This window comes from Eurypyga helias, unplaced genomic scaffold (genome assembly GCF_000690775.1).
Source record: "Eurypyga helias isolate BGI_N326 unplaced genomic scaffold, ASM69077v1 scaffold6165, whole genome shotgun sequence".
NCBI classification, from domain to species: domain Eukaryota; kingdom Metazoa; phylum Chordata; class Aves; order Eurypygiformes; family Eurypygidae; genus Eurypyga; species Eurypyga helias.
Window position 1 is genome coordinate 1 of NW_010251982.1, and position 20,911 is coordinate 20,911.

The 20,911-nt window shown below is 39.0% G+C and overlaps 1 protein-coding gene across 1 annotated transcript in view; it reads left to right on the top strand.

Moving 5' to 3' along the window:
• Positions 1-2,407: 2,407 nt before the first annotated feature.
• LOC104510053 (vacuolar protein sorting-associated protein 13D-like) overlaps positions 2,408-20,911 on the top strand; it is a gene marked incomplete at its 3' end in the record, with an annotated part of 79,040 nt that continues 60,536 nt past the window's right edge. The window contains 21 exon segments of the mRNA XM_010152186.1: positions 2,408-2,504; positions 3,415-3,492; positions 3,716-3,906; positions 4,214-4,294; positions 5,323-5,439; positions 5,665-5,769; positions 5,987-6,157; positions 7,066-7,166; positions 7,804-7,972; positions 9,319-9,411; positions 10,083-10,293; positions 11,013-11,192; positions 11,618-11,748; positions 12,513-12,585; positions 13,111-13,281; positions 14,102-14,232; positions 15,042-15,174; positions 16,570-17,083; positions 17,085-18,787; positions 19,144-19,295; positions 20,081-20,911. Of these exon segments, the coding sequence (XP_010150488.1) occupies positions 2,408-2,504; positions 3,415-3,492; positions 3,716-3,906; positions 4,214-4,294; positions 5,323-5,439; positions 5,665-5,769; positions 5,987-6,157; positions 7,066-7,166; positions 7,804-7,972; positions 9,319-9,411; positions 10,083-10,293; positions 11,013-11,192; positions 11,618-11,748; positions 12,513-12,585; positions 13,111-13,281; positions 14,102-14,232; positions 15,042-15,174; positions 16,570-17,083; positions 17,085-18,787; positions 19,144-19,295; positions 20,081-20,911 (5,433 nt within the window).

Here is a 20,911-nt window from a genome sequence, read left to right on the forward strand (position 1 = left end):
GCGGGAAGGGAGAGTGCCCTGAAGGCTCCTCCCGCCCTTTTTTTGTGTAGCGGGGCGCCGAGCGCAGTGCCCCCTCATCCCGGCCAGCCGCCTCAGGGCCCGCGCCCGCAGGGCCTGTCTCGGCCTCCCTGCTGGAAAAATTACAGCTTTTGCCAGAAAAAGTGGGCCAGCTTGGAGCGAGGGCCTCGTTTGGACGTTGATTCTCATCCTGAGAAGTGCTGACTGTTCGTCTTCGACTGTGTCGAGGAAATAAAGGCGCTGTCACAGGTCGAGTGTTCTGTTTTTCTTCCCAGTGGCATAGCAATGCACCAGAAAGTGACAAATATAAAAGCTTTAGAACACTTGAAAGACTCCTCAGTAGTTAGTTATGTTCCACAAATTTAGGTTCAGGAGGTGATTTACATTATTTGCAGTTCTTAGGGTGACTTCTTGGAATTACTCCTGCACCAGAGATTTTCAGTCACTGGGATGCAGCCCTGTTCAGTTTCTTCAGGATCTTTTCTCTGATTTGGCTCCTAGCACCTGTGGATAGATTTATTTCTCTCAATTCTGAATGTTTCTTCAGGATCTTTTCTCTGATTTGGCTCCTAGCACCTGTGGATAGATTTATTTCTCTCTTTCTCTTAACTTCAGCTTTCTTGTCAGTTTTACTAGAATAAAACCCTATAATACTAGGTGTTGGCTCACGTGTACAAATGCATGGTCTTTATTATGTGGAGTAATACTATTGTTTTGGAAATTTAAAAAAGTTGGCAGAGATAAGAATGTTAAATGTGTTTAACGTGAAGATGTGCATTAATTCGAATGTAACTTCCCTGCGTTATTTACGATGTTTTGTTCTGCATTGGCAGGATAGTTTCACTTTTCAGCCTTTAAAAAAGCCTTTCGTTATTTGCTTAATTTTCTGTTATTTAAATACTTGCTCTGGCTTTTTTTTTTTTTAAAGAAGTAAAGGCTTAAATATAGGTGCCTAAATTCAAGCAGACCTTATTATGGGAAAACTCTGAACCTTACATAGAATTTAAAATTTAACTCTCCAAGTTGTTGTTTTCTTCCTGTGACAGGCATTATCATAGAATCACAGAGCAGTTGGGGCTGGAAAGGACCTTAAAGCTGACCCAGTCCCCCCCCCTGCCATGGGCAGGGACACCTTCCACTAGACCCGGTTGCTCCAAGCCTCATCCAGCCTGGCCTTGAAGACATCTAGGGATGCGGCATCCGCAGCTTCTCTGGGCAAACTGTCCCAGTGCCTCCCCACCCTCTCCAGGAAGAATTTCTCCTTTATATCTAATCAGAATGTCCCCACTTTCAATTTAAACCCATTACCCCTTGTCCTGCCACTACCTGCCCTTGTCAAAAGTCCTCCTCCTGGTTTCTTACAGGCCCCTTCAGGTGCTGTAAGGTCTCTGTGGAAATAGGTCTGATGTATCTTGCTCATCCCCTCTGCAGAACTCGAGCTTGGGTATGCTGGTTTAGGGAGGTGTGTGGTGTTGGGAAACTTTGCTGAACAGAGAACTGGTACATTTACTGCGTTCTAACCTCAGCGCATGTTTTTTTCCTTACTATAATTACATGCTTGATCCTGCCCTTGCAGAAGCTAATAGTAGTTTTGCAATTCACTGGTTAAAGACTTGATCAGGGCCTTAGGGCTTTTAATGGTCTGATTACTGCATAGGTTGAAACAAAAATATGGAGGGAAATGTTTGCATGTATGACCAGTGTTGCTTCTCTAATGTAGCTTTTTTTCCTTCTTGATGCATTAATCTAGAACAGCTTTCACTTAGAAAAACTGTTAAGAGTAGCTGTTGATGGGCTATTTATGGGTCTTATATCTGATTACTTCCCACACGTACACTCTTCCTGAAAGGGGGGTGAGTTATTTCACATATGTCGTGCAAGAATTCTACAAATCAGGGCTGTAAATTCAGACCAGGCTTCCAAAACCAGAATGCTGGCAACTTGAAGAAAATACTGTCGGCAGACGTCAAGGAGACCAGTGCAAAACTGCTTCAGATCAACGTGTATTGTAGGTTTCCCTTTTCTGGAAGAGGATTGTAGATAACCTTGTCGATTATTGCCACAAAATGTGGTGTTTTGAATAGAAAAGGGATGGAAAGATGAACTTAATTTGCAAAGGGGAGTGACCTGTAATCATCAGAGGTCTAAATGAAACTTTTTGAGACTTAAAGGGTATAGCATAAAGGATTTTTTTAAGGAAGCTTATTGTTTTTACTGCTTTTTAGATGGATTACAGTAAAAATTACAGTGATAGCAATATGTCAGCTCTGAGTGTGTGTTTCAGACAATCATTTCCTTCATGTTTTTGCTTTCAGAGAGAGACTGTAATTATGGAACAGAAATCCAGAAAATGACAGAAGAACCTTAGTTGCCCTCTTCTAGGACAGTCATGTTGGAAGGATTGGTAGCCTGGGTCCTCAACACCTATTTGGGCAAATATGTCAATAACCTGAACACAGACCAACTTTCAGTTGCTCTTCTGAAGGGTGAGGCTGTGTGGTATTTTCTGTAGTGCTTTCATGTGATTTACTGTGATTAAGGAAAAGAAGTGTTATGTTTTTGTAATAACTGTAATGTGGAATAGAAACAATGATTTACTATTGTATTTAAATATTTATATAAACCCCTTAATACAGAGTTCTGTGCTGCACTTTGCAATGAACAGTAAATTTTCTTGTGTTCCTGTCTTTGTTGCTTTTTATCAACACTGTTAGACCAAATTATGAAAGTTTTTGAAGTGTGCTTAGCATATCTTATCAGCGTGTGTAATTTATATATCAAGTTCGAGCGTCATTTTTCTTAATACTGTTGGGTAACATTCCTGTTAAGGGGCTGTGGCAGGAAGCATTCTGTGGTCTTTACTACTTATGTTTTGGTGCTAGTAGTCAACTCCTGGTAATGAGGACTTCTGGTTTGTGTCACGTCATGTTATGTTCCTGTACTTTTACAGAGTCCTCAAATCAGTGCTTTCTAATTTACTTTTGCTGCTGTTATCTCATTTTTAAAAAATTTTAGAAGACTTCAAAGCTCTTCTGTGGGTGCTTTTTGAAATACTGAGAAAATACTTGAAGCATCTCTTTTGAAGAGACAAAGAGCAGAAGCTTTTTCCTTGGTTACAATAAGGTTTAGATCTAAAACCTTGCAGCAGATTGCTTCTAGGTGACCTCATCAAATAGTTTGAGCACATGGCATTGGCAAATTAGCAAGTGTATTAAATAACCATTGCAGTGCTAACACAACTTGAAGTGGTAGGTTGGCCGTTCTCATGAAATCCTACTTGATTTTTTTTTCTTTAAAACATGATGCTACTCATTTAGGTTTATAATGTTCAAGTTAGTGTTGGTTAATTTTGTTTAACAGGCTTGTCTTTTTTTTTTTTTTGCCTGCTTTGTGTAGGTGCTGTTGAATTGGAAAACTTGCCACTAAAGAAGGATGCCTTGAAGGAACTGGAATTGCCTTTCGAAGTGAAGGCAGGTTTGTACTTTGCTTGTGTGTGCAGGACAAGTGTTTATAAACAGGAAGTATTGCATGTTTTAGAAGAACCTTTACCTGTGAGTCAGAAGCTTGAGCAGATGAGGTAACCTGCTTTGCAGGTAATCCAGTTCTATTTTGGCTTGTTTGTTTTTTACCCTGCTTTATCTTCCAGGCTTTCCAAGGGTGATAAAGGCATCTGAGAGCATCTCTTTTGTATGTCTAGGTTTCATTGGCAAAATAACACTACAGATACCCTTTTATCGCCCACATGTGGATCCGTGGGTGATATGTGTCTCAAAACTACACTTAATTGGTGCACCAGAAAAAAAAGAAGATTTTGATGAGGAAAGGGAGAAGTTGCAAGAAAGAGAACACAAGAAAGCCCTTCTTCTAGCACTTGAAGAAAAATGGAAAGTGAGTCATCCTTGTCTTTCATGGTGAAGAAACACAGTGGTAGACGGATTGCATTTACGTCTCCTAGCAAGTAGGAGAGCAAATGCATAGGAAACTAGGTTAGAATTCGCTTCATACCTGCGAACAGAGTGCAATTTCTGCCCCACCCCACCCCTCTCACGTCATGTGTCCCACATATGCTGGAGATACCGAAATCTTTCCTTTTTTCCCTTTCTCCCTGTTCACACTCATTTCAGTCTAACAAGGTGTATTGTTTCCTGACCAGTTGTTACAGCTTGCTAATGCTTCTCCCTACTTTCTCTTTCAGAAAGAACGCCAACAGAAAGGGGAATCTTACTGGTACTCAGTTACGGCGTCTGTAGTCACAAGAATTGTAGAAAACATCGAAGTAAGCCTTTGCATTGTAGAACTTTTCCCACTTGCTAAGAATTACGTGTGCCCACTGTGCTTCATGTTGTGTGGTCCTCAGAGAAGAAGTATGTCAATCAAAGGTCGATGTTTGGGAGAGGACAGTCCCTCTTCAGACTGAACCTCGCAGACCTTAGTCTTAAACTAGTCCTCATGGAGAATTTTGAAAGGAAAAACCCTCCATCCTGCTTCTATCAAGGGGGAAACAGCTTTTTTTTTGGTTTGTAACAGTAGGTGGATAATGAATTTGCATGAAATCTGATGGGTTTTGCTCACATTTTATTTTTTTTAGTTATAAATCCACCAAAATACTGATTTTTAAATGAAAAATCTTTTTAACCTTTTTGATAAAAAGAATATTTACAAAGAAACAAATCTTAGAGTTTCTGCTGCTCTGTGATTTTGATTATTTGAACTGCGTGTTACCTCTCAAGTTCTTTAATTATTCCTTCTCTACTATTAATAAAATCTGCCATCTGTCTCCTGAGTTTCAAAATGACTTAAAAGTGCAGCTGTTACACTTTGTTGCTTTTTCTGTTTGGAAGGACTATCCTTTTTCTGTATGTGCAGGTAGACTGACTGTGTTATTTGGTTGCATTTCAACCAAATTTAGAAGCAAGATACCTCAGGGTACTTGCTTTTCCTGTTACGTTTCAGAAGGATGTATTTGGTGCAGGAGCTCAAGGTGAGAGTATCTGTACTTTGCTCAGTCCTGGAATCTACGGTCTCTGAGAAACCACAGTAACTTGGCGCTCTCAAAGGTTTTATCAGTGTAAAATCAGTTTGGGTCATTTTGTCTTGTTGTTTGTAATTCTGGCCCGTGCTGATGTTTCTAGTACAGTAAACAAACTGAGTCTTTGATTTTTATGAGGTCTGAATAACTACCAGAAATTTGTTGGGGAATTGCAAAAATGAAATATTAAATCCTTCAGTATAAATGAGTAGTACTGCTGTCCACTTGATGATGTAAACACTTGTCTCTAGTAATGTGGTTTTTTTTCTGTCTAGTTAAAAATTCAGGATGTCCACTTGAGGTTTGAAGATGGTGTCACAAACCCCTTGCAGCCCTTTGCATTTGGCATATGCATCAAAACCGTATCCATGCAAAACGCACTATTTGAACCAGTAAGTATAACTTCTTTTAGGAGAACTCGTGGCAGCTAAGGTGTGATGCTGTATTTCATGGGTGCTGGCAAATATTTAGTGAAAAGGGTGGCATTTTAATAGTCTTCTTGTTATTGTAGTAAATTAATTCTAGGCATTTCGTGTTTGTTTATTGAGTATGTAGAACTAAAAACTACATGGCACGTGGTGTGTAATCTTGACTTTACTCCACTTCGTCTACTTCAGGTGGAGAAGCTGATGCGGAAAAAACAGTTGGACGTTGCTGACTTCAGTGTTTATTGGGATACCAACTGCACTTTATTGGGTGACCTGCCTCCTGGTCAGCTACAGGTACAAGGGAGATTTACATATGAAAGAGAGATTGTCATCATTGTTGTTAGTCTCTTTTCTATACTGTAGACCTAACTGACTTAAAAGCACCAGATTAAATTGTTCTAAGAGCAACAAATGTTTATGGTTTCGTTCTGTAATAGTAGGGTATGCGTGCATCCTATAGTAAGTATTGTACACTTGTTTCTTATAGAATAAATTTGCTTGTAACCCACAGGAAGCAATGGATAGAAGTATGGAAAGTCGTGATCATAATTACATCATGGAACCTGTGTGCACTTCGGCTCTTCTCAAGAGGAATTGTTGTAAGGAGCCTTTAAGGTCACGCCAGACTCCGCGGCTTGAGTGTGACATTCAGCTTGAGACTATACCCTTGAAGCTCTCGCAGGTACAGACCAATGGTCCTCATTTAACTCTGGGTGTGTGAAACAGAGGCTGTTGAGAAGCGGGGTACATGAGGCCATTGTCAACTCTGTGCTGTTACCTGTTAAACTGCCTTGGGTGTCTAAACTAGTTAGCCTTCACGATGGCTCCGCGATCTGTGGGCTGTATTGTGCACTGCTCTGGGGTCACTTTCTGACAAGGCTGATTAAAGAAGAATTCCTTTATGTTTTGGTATTCACAGGGTACTCAAATTCCAATTGGTCGTTTGACATAGTGTATTTTTTCCTTCCCGCTTGCTGCAACTGTTGTTTGTATGTCAGCACTTCAGAAGATTCTGCTGGCAAAATGACAAAAACAGTTGCTGATACAAACAGTGAAATACCTGCAGGGGTCACGAAACCGCACTACTGGTTGCAACACCTTAAATACCAATTATTGTACCATAAAATCAGTACTTCCAAAGAGTGAGTTTTACAGGCAACTGGAAGAGTTATACTAAAGAAGTTGTTTTAAACCCAGGGATTCCAAATTATTATTTTACTGAAACTGATTGTTGCCAAAAGATTATATTCTTGTTTGTTCATTGTAGTAATAGGGGGGATGCATATGGGTTTTTTAGTTTGTAGAATGTACAGTAGCAGCTGATGTTAGGTTGACAATCTGGCAGGGAAGGGGATTTCATTCTGTGTGTTTTTACAAACAGAATGTCACACGTTAACTAGTAGCTACTGGGAGAAGATAGAGGACACTAGAGAAGCAAATTATGATTAACATTAATCTTAATTCTGAAGCCATATGCAGGCCGTTGATGCAGCCTGTCGTTGGCTTTTTGTTTGTTTTGTTTTTTCCTCTCCTTTGATGTGGAAAGCACTCCAGTATTAACTAATTGATCCGTGTGTTCTTTTACAAAAGACGCAGTATCAGCAGATCATGGGATTTTTAAAGGAACTGGCTAGAAAGGAACGCCAGCTTAAATTCAGGAAGTGGAGACCAAAGGTTACAGTAACAGAGAAGTAAGTATATCTACAGATGTGGTGGTGTTAATAGGGTATTAAAAACTATAGCAGGGAGACTAGAATGAAGATAAATATAAACCAGTAGATAATAAACATACCTTAGAGCTTCAGTTTTCATGTTTTGTGCCCCTACCTCATAAATCAGTTTTAAATATTCAGGTGTAATTCAAACTTAAAATAAAATTATTCTTACCTAAGGCTTTAAATCCTTGTTTCCCAGCTTGCAAGAACGGACGCTAAGTTGGAGGTTCTACTCCCTTGCACACACTGCGGTGGTCTGACATTTTCTTTGTGGAAAGAGCTGCTATTAAGTTTCTTTTAATGATAAATAAGAAAGACGGTGTCAGTTCAAACTAGAGTCCGTGTAACTCTTTGGTTGTCTATGCCTGATACATAACAGCTATACTAAATCCCACCACGGTGGTGGGGACTTTGCTGGGTGTGATTCTACACGATGTTTGGAACCACCCTCACTTTGCTGTAGAATCACTTCTACACGATGTTTGGAACCACCCTTTATGTGCTGTGTCTAATACTGATGCTTTTGCTGACCAGTTCCCTTCTGTTTTTTCACTGAACCTTTCACCACTTTTACTTGAAATGTTGGTAATGCAGTGAATTATAAATGTTTCAGCTGCCGAGAATGGTGGATCTTTGCTTTGAATGCTAATCTTTCGGAGATCAGGGAGCAGAGGCAACGTTCTACCTGGGAGTTCGCATTGCATCGGGCCCAAGATGCAGTATCTTACACTGACATGTATTATAGCAAGTTGAAGGGGGAGCTGCTGTCTACTGCAGAGCAGGTATTTAGATTGGAGCTTTCTATGGTGCTGATTAATCATCTTAATTTCATTTGTTTTATCTTCTCAAATTTAAACTCTGTTCCAGTTCAGAAACATCTTTAGATTTACTTCAGGCCATTTTCACCGAACAGACTGTCTTTTGACCACAACTGAGTTTTTAATGCTTGAAACCTGTGCTGGTGGGAGGTGTGTGTGCGACAGGGCTCTTGTGTTTTTGGTTTGCTATTCAAAAAGCTGTCTCTTCTTTTTTTTGAGCCGTAACTGACTCTGGCCAGAAACTCTCACAGAAGGCTCATGTCCATCTGTGACATGCGTTCTTAACTCGTCTTCTCTGTACACTGAGAGTATTAAAATACCCAGAGAGTGTCAGGTCACCCAGGCGGTTGGGTGGATGATGTGGGAAAGTGTTGACAGTGTGTTTGGAGGTTCTTTGTTGGTTTTGGTTTTCCTCCGTTGATTTTAAGATGAAGAATTTAGAGGTAAAGCGCACCTAATCATGAACCTGTGTCCTACTTCAGAAAGAAAAAACCCTGTAAACTATAACCAGCTGCTTTTTATCTCTAGGTGTGTTGGGGCTTTTTCATTAAATCAGTGCAGGGTACCCTGAATCACCTGGCTTAATGACAGGTGCAATTCTGTTGATACTTTTAAGTTGTATGTAATCCTTACTTGAGTCATTTAGACAGGAACTGTACGAGTAGGTCAGTGTACTGGAAATTTTACAGTACCTGGCAAAGGAGGAGACTTTCGTTTACTGTGTATTGTCTTCAGCAGAACTGTGAAATGTAATAAGGTCGATGCCTTTGGTCTAGAAAAATGCCTTTTGCTGACTTGTTCCATGATACTTTTTAGACTTGGGTGAATCATAAGCTTCCACAAACAACTTTAATCGCTACAATGACGACAACATGTCTGAGTAACTGAATATGAATTGTCCTAATTCATGCAGGTCATTTCCTCTACCTTCTTTACTCAAGTCAGAAGCTTTTTTTGCTCCTGGCTAAGCCAGTCATTCTGTTAAATTGGGTTATTTTCCATGGCTTAAATTTTGTGCTGCAAACCTTGCTTCTGATGTGTGATAGGAGGATGTAGTTGGGCAAGGAATTTTCACTGCGGAAAGTGTTAAAATGGAGTATTTTACAATGTAAATAAACTATTTGTAATACAGGGAATGTCAGTGCCCACAAAATTTCTGTTTATTTTCATGTGCTTAGGCACTTGGATACCATCATTAATGCCATGTTAGTTTTTTTCTATGAATCTGGCTTGCTCTGTGCAGAGATGGTTGACATGTTTATGAACAAGATTCTTCTAGTGCAGTTCCTTTACCTTTTTTGTCTTTTCAGGCAGAAATGCATCGTATTGAGGATGAACAAACTTACGAAGAGTTGAAGATACTATATGAGGTAGTTCATGACAAGTTTCATGACCTGGCTGAGGTGAGAAATGTTCTGCATACAGCGTAATATTTGGAATCTTTAAGTGAATTACTCTGAGTTACTGTGTTCTGTTCTGCTGGAGAGTGTTAGCATGTATTTGTTTTGATTCGGTAGCGTGGCATTAATGCTTATATTGCAAGTAGTGCTCAGTCCCTCCAGATTTTATGGTTGGGTCACTTGCACTTTTGTCTACCTGTATGATGTTCTTCTTCCTTACCAGACTTAGGGCAAATACTCTTCATCTTGAAAACAGGCCTATAATGAGTATTTTCCCAGAATAAATGTATGGCAGGAGTGAGCCTCATGTAAATGGCTTTCTGAGCAAACTTCATAAAATATGGACTAATCTCTGTAACGCTACAGTGTTGTCTCCCTCTCAAATACAGTTGCTAATGTGTAGAGCTGTTTTATGGTGTCAGATGACTTCTTACTTGGTTTAGTGTTTCTAGACTAAGGTTGAAATAGTGCCATATGTCTTCATGTGTGAAGATGCAGCCTTTAACTGATGATGTGTTTGTTATTTCTTTGCTGCTGCTCTCCTATTAGGCTACGTATTGACTTTTCAAATCTCAGTGCTGGTATAGTGAAGAGTGCTGTGTGAATAGTACATGGAATTGTATCTTTATTGGGACTTATCAGCAGTAATATGTATGTCTTCCATGTTCAAACAGAGCGTTAAAGAGCCATTGCCTGATTGCCCTGGAGGTTCCCCTACAGCCGAGTCTGCCCCTGGCAGCAGCACTGGGATGCTGCAGTATCTTCAGTCGTGGTTCCCTGGCTGGGGAGGTTGGTATGGATATACTCAGCAAACATATGAAGGTGAACCTTTCGAAGGGCTGCTGCCAGACCCAAAGGAACAGTGGAATCCAGAAGACATACTAGGTGTGGAAACAGAGGGTTTTCTTTTTCTTTTTAAGGCTCCTAATGCTACCGTAGTTAGATACCTGGTAAAGGTGAACTAAAACAATGCTGGTTCTCTGCTGTTAGAAGATCATAGAATCATAGAATGGTTTGGGTTGGAAGGGACCTTAAAGATCATCTAGTTCCAACCCCCCTGCCATGGGCAGGGACACCTTCCACTAGACCAGGTTGCTCAGAGCCACATCCAGCCTGGCCTTGAAGACATCCAGGGATGGGGCATCCACAAGATGACATGTCAGCTGCTGTACCTAGGCAGCAGAGCCTCCCTGAAGCTTAATAATGTCTTAAAAAATCTCAGTACCTGGCATACCTGCTTATTTCTAGAGCAATATATAGAATACCTTTGCTTCCGTTATCTATTAGAGATATTTTTGGGTCTTTTGCTGTTCAGGTGGGTGGGGGTCAGGTACCCTGCTGTGACTGGGTATAACATTAACAGCACCGGGTTGTTTGGGTCTTAAATTGATGTTTGCATTACCTTCACTGAAGGGTTCTATGGAATATGCAGTTTTGTTAAGGAATAAGGTATATCTGCTTTATTTTTATGGTTTTGTTTTTCTTCCCTAGAGCTGGGGGAAATCTTTATTTTCAAATTCAGAGAATTTTTTCTGTTCATCTGTAGCCTTCCAGAAACTTGACTTATTTAATGCGGGGGTTTGATTTTTGTTTTTTTTCATTAGATGCAGATGAATTTTTTGATGCTGCTGCAGATGCATCTAGCATGAATACCTTTACAAAGAGAGATCATGTTTTTGCTAAATTAAACCTACAGTTGCAGGGTGGCTCTTTCACTCTGTTGAGTAAGGAGAAGAAGGTGGCGCATGCTGAGGAGACAGCTTTCATGCAGCTGGAGTTTTCAGGTATTAAGTCAATTTCTGTTCTTTGTCAAAATATACCAGAGCTTTGTCTGCCTTCAAACCTCCTTGGATTTTTGTTTTTAATTCTTCCAATTACTATATTGAAACAAAGTTCAAGATGAAAATATGAAACAGCTTGCGGAAATCGAAAGTTTCTCTCTTCAGATGTCTGGATGATTTCAACACAGAAATCTGATTTAGGATGCTGTTATGTGCGAAAGGAAGACAGCCACAGAAATACATGCTTGACAGTCATTGTAATGCAGTCCAAATTTCTGTGTTTCATTTTTTTTTAGTAGAAATAAATATATATAAGCACTTTGAAAGGACTTTGTTTGTTGGCTGATACTTGGTATCTGCAAAATTTAAATAAAAACCTATGCTGTGTGCTGAAAGAAATAAAAGCATTTTATGTTGTTATGTTTCAGGTGTAAAGATCTTAGCAGAATCCCTTCCTCGCAGAAATTCTTCCCTTCTCAAGGTCCAGCTTGGTGGTCTTTTTCTGAGGGATTTGGCAACAGAAGGGACCATATTTCCTCTTCTTGTTTTCCCAAATCCTGTAGGTGAAAAAAAACTCTTTCAGTTATTATGTAGATTGTGTGTATATGAAAATAGCTTTATTCCAAAATTCCACACATGTTTTTCTCTGTTTGTGTCTTATCCAGAAAGAGAACAGAAAAGTCTTGTGGAAAAATTTCCACTTGTTGAACTTGCTTTTCCCCTCCCTTTCCGAGGGTCGTTCATAGAACTCTCTGTTGTTTGCTCTGTGTGCTTGTTACTTTAACTTTAGTTGGATGTGTTATTCTTGAATTCGAGAATTTCTTGAACAAAATTTGATTTTTGGAACAATCAGCATTGCTGCTTAATCAGTGGTTGTTCTTCTTCATAAAGCTCTTTGGTCCAAGTGAGCTTTTATTTCACCTGTATACTGTTACACTATAAACAGAAGTACAGAACTTTTTTATTCCTAATGAATTGCTGAAAGAGATCTCAAATATCTGTTCTGAGCAAACAAAATTTGAATCTAATTGCATTAAAACTTCCCTTGTCTTTTGTATTTTGCAATTTGTAGAGAACTGACTGAAATTTGCACTTCAGACTTCAGTCTGTCTGCTACGTGACTAAGAAGTTAACACTGTCTACTCATACTTCCTTCTCTTGATGACTACATCAGGGAAAAAAAAGCATGTATAGTCTCCGACTGTACATAAAATTCACGTACAAATTGACCATAAGACATAATACAGAAAATACTTTTATGCTTACATTAAGTGGCTTGGTTGATTTTATTTAAACAATGTTTTTCTTTTAACTTCTTATCAGCAAAAAGAGGTTGGCTGCATGTCTTCCTTTGGACTCCAGAGTTTTTCCTCAGAAGTGACCAATCAGAATGCTGGTAAAGAATTCATTTTATGTTTGATGATAACAAGCACCTGAGATAATTCCCACAAACCAGAAATCTCAAAACTGAGTGCCTGGAGTTTGAATTCATGCAAATCCTTTTTGCAGGTAGTAAAGATGAAGTCACAGAAGCTTTGTTCAGACATAAGTTTGCAGGCAAGTTGTGTTTAAAGAAAGCGAGTAAGAAAAAATGTATTTCAAGACAATGAGAGTTGTACTTGCTCTTTGTCTTGGTTTGAAAACAGAAAAAAGAAGTAGGACTTCAGTTAGGAGTTCAACATTAGGATGCCGCTTCTGAAAAATTTTTTGTATAAACATGTTGAATTCTGTTGATCATAGAAGTTGATCGTATTACTTGGTGGTTGTCTGTTACTGAAGAATTATCAGACCAATACTACTTTCCTAGTAGTGCCAGTTAAAAATAAGTCATTTAATTCTTTGGGGTTTGTTCTTTGTTTTTCTCCATTTGTGTGTTTTGGTTTTTTTGACAGCTGCTTTGTGTAACTCATGTTTTGCTCAGTTATAGATCCTGATGCCCCAGTATTTGAGATGCTTTATGAAAGAAATCCAGTGCACAGCAATTTTGAGAGGCGTCTGGAAGTCAGTACAAGACCTTTAAATATTATTTACAACCCACAAGCCATTAAGAAAGTAGCTGACTTCTTCTACAAGGGAAGGGTTCATACCTCAGGTTAACCTTTAATGTGTTTTTTTGGGGGGGTGGGGTTTTTTTGGTGGTATTACATCTTTTCTTGTCTGTGATTTTAATTTATTTTGATTCTTAGAAATATAAAGCACTAATCAAAGAATCTCTTGAAGTTGAAATTAAGCAATACTCTTGAGTCTGTAGATGTTGAACAAACTGCTTCCCTAAGCTTCCAAGGACAGCAAGATTTAGGAGTCTAATACTTAAACCTGTAACTTTATAAAGTGACTGCCTTGGCAGTTGTTAAAATTCAGTTTCCGAGGAGATGAGGGATGAGAATAACAAACATGAAAATGTTCTTAAAATGTTCTTTTTCTGTTGCTTTTGGAAAATACCACACGATTTAAGTTGCCTAGCATAAAGGTGTGGGTGGTACTTACCTTTCCTCACAAGACATGACTATTCCATAAATGTTAGAGGTAAGGTTTAAACCAACCAAAGACAGACTGTCTACACATTCCACAAACTTCTTAACATTTAGTTAGAATTTCTCCTCTTGCCATCCTTACCACCCTTTCTGTCTGCCTCAAATTCACTAACTCAGGTTGAAGGTCTGTCAAATAAAGACCCAAAATAAGGTTTGGGAAGTTGTTTTTTTAGTGGAATGTGCTTAGATGCTTCCTTTTTTCTGTGAAGCAGCTTAGTGTGTAGGTGCAGCCAGCAGCTTTCAACTGCTGTGTTTTCCTGCCCTATATTTTATTGCTAAAATTTAAAATAGATCTTTTCTTTTTTCTCTTTCTTTTTTTATCCTCTTGATTTCAATAGAACAAAGTTGTACCTAGTCAGTTTTGTATCTCTTCTGCAGGTTTTGGATATCAGTCTGAATTAGAGGCAAGAGTGGCTGAAGCTGCCAGAAGACAGTACAACAAGCTGAAAATGCAGACAAAAGCTGAAATCAGGCAAACTATTGATCGTTTACTAGTAGGAGACTTCATTGTAAGTTTTTTGCCCGCAAAATGTTTATGTAGGTGTTTTTGTCATATGTTTTAGCACTTGAAGCTCTAAAGAGTGAGGGTTTTTGTTGGTCACTTCTGTGGTGTTCTTTGTAAGGAAGTGGGGAGTTTTACATGTGGTATTGTAGTATTCCTTTTCCTGTCAAACAATCCATTTTTGTGGTACAGAGCTGTTGTGATTAGTGGCAGAATAGAATTTTTCTGTTGATCCCATTACTGAGATGACTTCATGCCAACTTACTGGCTCCAGTGTGCCTTGGAGCTCTGTTATGGCAAACATTATCTTTTAAATAAATCACACACCAATGTAACTTTCTAAGTTAAAAAATTGTTCCACCTTTATTTAGTTTTTTTGCTCATTCTTCAGTCTCAAGTAATATTAGTACATGTATCAGCACCATGAATCCCTGGCTTTGGAGTTAGCTATATTGATACAAGGTTGTTGGTTTATATTGTTTTCAGTGAACTGAAAAAATATTTGTTTGGAAAAAGTAATAGTTTGGTGTTTGGTAAAACAGTCTAGTGCATGTTGTGTTTGTGGATAACCTTGAGGAGGTTTATCTGACCCAGTGTCATGCAAAAGGTAGATGCCTCCTCTTAGGTATGCAGGCAGGTTGACGGGAGCCTGTGGGTTAACGAGCTGCCCAACTAGTACGGCTGAAGTTTGTGAAGGTTTGCTCTTTGGGTGAAAAAGTGTCTAACTAGGTCGATTTGTTTTACACGGCTTTTTTTGTATGTGTGTGTGTAAGCTATTTCTTGTGGGCTGTTATTTCTTTCTTTCTTCACTTCCAGGAAAACAGCAAAAGCTGGATTGTGCGCCTTGATATTTCTGCCCCTCAGGTGATCTTCCCTGATGACTTCAAATTTGTGGATCCAGTGTTAGTTGTTGTAGATCTGGGAAGAATATTGCTTACCAATTCTCAAGGTATGATCTAGAATTATTGCAACTTTCCCTTTCTTTCCACCTTCTTCCAGAAACTCTTCCGTCTGTGTAGAAAGTAGAGATATTTTAAGCTTATTTCCCCTGGATATGCAGTTTCACATAATAATTCTGCTATTTTCAATAAGTTTACAATTAAGATTGATAAGTTTTTAAAATAAGATGGGAGATGTGGGTTTTTTCTTGTTGTGTTGGGGCTTTGGGATGAACTTTTAGATTAAAGGCCCCCTGTGATACCTTGCACCTCCTAAAGGCCCTCCAGTATTGGAGTCACATGGATCTCTGTGCTTAGCACATGTGTCTATAGCCAGCCAAAGAAAAGTGAAAGGAACATTGGTGTCCTTTGTTTTATCAGCAGTTAAGGTCGTTGCTTCTTACACAAATGATTGCTTCTTTCCTCTTCCCCTAGGAAAACAATGCAGAAAAATTAAAAAAAAGAAGGTGCAGCAGACCTTGTAAATAGAATTAAACCTACTGAAAATGTAGCTAAGATGTATGGTGTGAGGATATGTCAAAACAAATTGGAAGAGATATCTTGTGGTACTCATTTCCTTTTTAAAAAGTACAGCTGTAGGATGAGCTGGTTTGTGGTGCAGTGGAAAGTCAAGGTGTCAAGCCCCAAATTGTCTCCGGTGATTGTTTTTACTCTGGATGTCATTGAATCATTTAATCTTTTCTAGCACTGTCTAATCTCTGCAAGGTTTTAGTATCTTCCTCTTTAGTAAATACTGTCTTAGAACAAACTAGAAAAGGAAGATAAATTGTTTATGCAGGATTGATTGGTATTTCCCTGTGGAATTGAGGCATTGGGCTGTTTAGAGTAGCTTGAGCTTAAATCAAAACGGGTAAAAAGGTACAGGAGAGGTTTGGCGGTGTTTCTGATTCGTAGACCGGAAAAATACTTTCCTTACGATACTAAAATGAAAATTAATATTAGACAGTATGGTTGATTGGACAAAACCTTCTCATCATAAATATATTGTAGTTAAGTAGCTCTTACCTTTCAGTTGGTTTTGAGGAGTTTGGGATCAAAAGATTTGCATAGGAAGAGTAATAGATTTTTCTTTTAAACAACTTGATTAAAAGGAAATTTTGTAGTAGTAGTAAGTGGCTTAAAAAATCAGACAATAGTGACTTTTAATAGATCTATACTACACTGTGACTGACATCTGCATGCATGCAAAAGAAGTGTAGTGGATTTCCTGTTGAGATTAAAAAAAGGTGACGGTGGAAGAGGGCAAGGACAGTCGTGCATAGGCTGTGTTTAAAAAAATACAGTTTCACACAGGATGATGATGAGGTAATGATGGGTAATGTCCAAGGAGAAGGGAGAGTACTTTTGTTGATTTGTTTGTTCACTACTATTCTTGTAATCCACAGAAGAGTCTAAAAGGAGTGCAGATACTGTTTCTCCGGAAGTCAATGAATTGAGCGATGAGGAATATAAAACACCACTTGCAACTCCTCCCAATACTCCACCGCCAGAATCTAACACTAGTAGTGGCATCAAAACATCTGAATTTACTGGAGTAGAAATAAGTGAAGAGCAGCTACAAGCACACTTAATGAGTAAAAAAATGTATGAGAGATACACGCTGTCATTTATGGACCTTCAGATCATGGTGGGCCGAGTGAAAGACAACTGGAAGCACGTTCAGGACAGCGATGTGGGTCCAACTCACGTGGTAGAAAAATTCAACGTTCACCTGCAGCTGGAGCGCAGATTGATCTACACGTCTGACCCAAAATACCCAGGAGCTGTCTTGTCTGGCAATCTGCCAGACTTGAAAATCCATATCAACGAAGACAAAATACAGGCTCTGAAGAACTGTTGTACCCAGCTGAGTACATCTGAAACGAAGTCTGCTGATGCCCTGCATTTAGGGAAAGACAAGAAAAAAAAAAGACCAGCTTGGCAGTTTGCATGATTCTGTAATGAATCTAACACAGAGTGTGGTAATGCTGGAGCAACACACCAGGGAAGTTCTTGTTGAATCCCAGCTGCTTTTGGCTGAATTTAAAGTGAACTGTATGCAGTTGGGTGTTGAAAGTAATGGGCGATACATCGCAGTGCTCAAGGTTTTTGGCACCAATGCCCATTTTGTGAAAAGGCCATATGATGCGGAAGTGTCCCTGACTGTTCATGGCCTGTTACTGGTTGATACTATGCAAACGTATGGGACAGATTTTGATCTTCTGATGGCTTCTCATAAGAATCTGAGTTTTGATGTTCCAACAGGAAGTCTTCGAGACAGCAGGGCTCAGTCCCCAGTTTACGGACCGTATGATGCACGTCCTATTGATGTAGCTAGTTTGGCAGAAAGATGCACTGCAGCTTCGAATACTTCGTCTGGTAACAATGGAAAAGATCAAGAGTCCTTGATAAAATTAGAGTATCAGTTTGTGAGTGCTGAATGCCCATCCATGAATTTGGATAGCAGTCTGCAGGTGATCTCTGTACAGGTGAACAACCTGGATATCATCCTTAATCCAGAGACTATTGTTGAACTGATTGGGTTTCTCCAGAAGTCTTTCCCGAAGGAGAAGGAAGATTCTAGTCCTCAGCCTTTAATAACTGACTTGGAAAGAGATTGGAGGGAACAGGAAACCTTCCAGTCTACTTACGTACAGAATACAGAGGTAGCAGTTGATATTCACTGGTTAAATATACTTCTCCTCAGGACAGTGGGCATGACAAATGGAGAAAAATATGGCAGAAAAATTGCAACAGCGAGTATTGGTGGCACCAAAGTCAATGTCTCCATGTGTAGTAAATTTGATGTAAACGGCTCCCTTGGATGCCTTCACCTGATGGACCTGACACAAGACAGTGTTAACAACCAGTATGTTGTCAGCATAGGGAATACAGGGAGGTATGAAAATCTCATTGGTGATGTGGATTACTTTGAATCTTTATTCTTTAGGCTTGATGATGGAAATAGCCTTCCAGATGCTTTAAGTTTCACGTTCACAGAAAAGTCAAAAGAGGAATGTTCTCTCAACCTCAAAATGGCCTCCTTACACTACAACCACTCGGCTAAATTTTTGAAAGAACTAACTCTGTCAATGGATGAATTGGAAGAGAATTTCCGCAGCATGCTGAAAAGTGCAGCTTCCAAAGTTACTACAGTCCTGGCAACTAAAACTGCTGAATACAGCGAAATGGTTTCTTTGTTTGATACCACACCACGATCCAGAGATGTTGGCAATTTAGAAGATAACGAAGGCGATGCATTTGCATCACAGCCTCTCAAAACTGATACTATTAAGCTTATATTAAATGTAAACATTGAATCACCGATTGTCTCCATACCTCGAAAGCCTGGAAGCTCTGAACTGCTTGTAGGTCACCTAGGACAAATATCTATTCAGAATTTTGTACCAGGAGAAGATGAATCTACAAGTGATAGACTGCAAGTTGAAATTAAAGATATTAAAATGTATTCTTTAAATAGCAGTCAGTTTACGAGCAAGAAGGAGCCTGCAAGTGAAATACCTCATGGGCTTCATTCTTCTTCGGGTCCTGCCAGTATTAATAGCCAGGAAGAATCCCATTTTACTCGGCATGACTTCTTTGAATCGTTACATAAAGGCCATGGTATGTTAATCAGAGGACTCTTAATTATTTTAATATGAGTAGTAGATGGTACTAAAAATGTGCATTGACCGTAGGTCTGATTGTATATTCTGTCTCACTCATCCTCCTGAAATATATTCAATTTTACTTCCCATGGAGAAGTTATTTTATTTATATTCATTTTTAATCTCCTAAGCAAAAACTGAATAGTGACTTTCATGCAGAAATTTAACAAAACACATCCATATATACATATTTTAGCATTTCTAAGAGATTCTGAGCAAGTTAAATAGCTACTATGTTACCTCTGCTCTACAGTCTTGTAAGGATAATAGGGTCATCTATTACAGTATTTTCATTTCATTTCCTCCTAACAGCTTTCCACATTCTCAATAACACTACCATCCAGTTTAAATTGGAAAAGATACCTCTAGAGAGAGATTTGGATTTAACTTTTCCTTTGAGTAACGAAGACTTTGAAATATCAAGCATTATGAAGATTGAAGGGAAATTTGTGAACCCTCTTCAGGTATAGTAATGTAGTATTCCCACTATCAGTATAAAAGTGTTTCCCTACGTAGAGGGCAAGAACTTTTCAGACAGATACCTCCAAGTTTAACGTGTTGGTGGTTTAGAAATCAGGTCTTTATACAGGTGGTTAGAAGAGATAATCTTAAGTCACAGTAACAATGACCAAAATTGAATCTTGTTTTGGGGCATTTTAGACATTGTTAGGAATTAGTGCAACTTTTACTTACCCTGAACACTTATCACAGGAGGAAAAATGAATGTGTCATTGTCCAATTGCCACTGTCCAAATAAGTCTATTTGCAGTTCTAGTAGAAACAAAGAATTAAAATGCCACTATCTTGAAAAAAATCTCTGCAAGAGCAGAGATTTTTTTAAGTAGAGGAAACTGAAACTTCTGAAGCTAAAGATACAATCATGGCCAAGTAGACTCTTCCGTATATTGCTATATAACCTCAGTATGGTAGATTAAGGCTAGTTTGTGTGGTGAATTACTTGTAACTAACTCTGTGTGGATGCTTTTAGCCTAGGAATATGAGGTATCCTGTTCTAGGATCCTATCCTGTATGTTTCCAGATCGTGTTATCTTACAGAACTAATATGCAAGAATTGTTTTACTTGAGCTTTGCATTGTACCTTGTTCTGGATTATTATTTACTTGTGGACAAACCTAAGATTTTTCTGGTTTGAAATTCCAGAGTCTTTCCGCTATGAGCTTTAGAATACGTGTATTGATTTTATTACTATGGAGAGCTCTAATGTTTGTTTCTTTTTTCTACATTGTAGGTGGTGTTAGCAAAACATGTGTATGAACAAGTCCTACAGACTCTGGATAATTTAATTTACAGTGAAGACTTGAATAAATTTCCAGCCACTTCTGTGTCTTCAACTTGTCATAGTTCTCCTTCAGCATCACTTCATAGCACAGGCGCAGAATTCTCAAGTGAACGGAAGGAAAATGGCTTGTTCAGCCATTCTAGTTTCAGTTCTGTTCCAAACAAGTCATTAGCTATCAGGGAAACAAAATCTTTTACTCAGATTCAAGCAAACTTTCACATCTCAGAACTCCAGGTTCAGTTAAGTGGCGATCTTACGCTTGGTGCACAAGGCCTTGTCAGCCTTAAGTTTCAGGATTTTGATGTTGAGTTTACTAAAGATCATCCTCAGACTTTGTCTATTCAGATTGCCTTGCGTTCTCTGCTGATGGAAGATCTGCTGGAAAAAAACCCAGACTCTATGTATAAGAATCTCATGGTGTCCCGCGGAGCACCCAAGCCATCCAGCTTAGCACACAAGGAGTATCTTTCACAGTCTTGTCCCTCAGTATCCAATATAGAATATCCAGATATGCCACGTTCCCTACCTTCCCATATGGAAGAAGCACCTAATGTCTTTCAGCTATACCAAAGACCAGTTTGTGCCTCCCGTAAGAAGCAAAAAGAAGATGATGATTCTGAGTATCCTCTGACTCCGCCTCCTTCTCCAACAGCAGACAGATCCAAGTTGCCTTGTGGAAAAAGTAACTTTGATGATTCCTTAGTTCATATCAATATATTTCTGGTGGATAGGAAACATCCTGAATTTTCTTCTCGCTATAACAAAATTAACCGTCGTGTA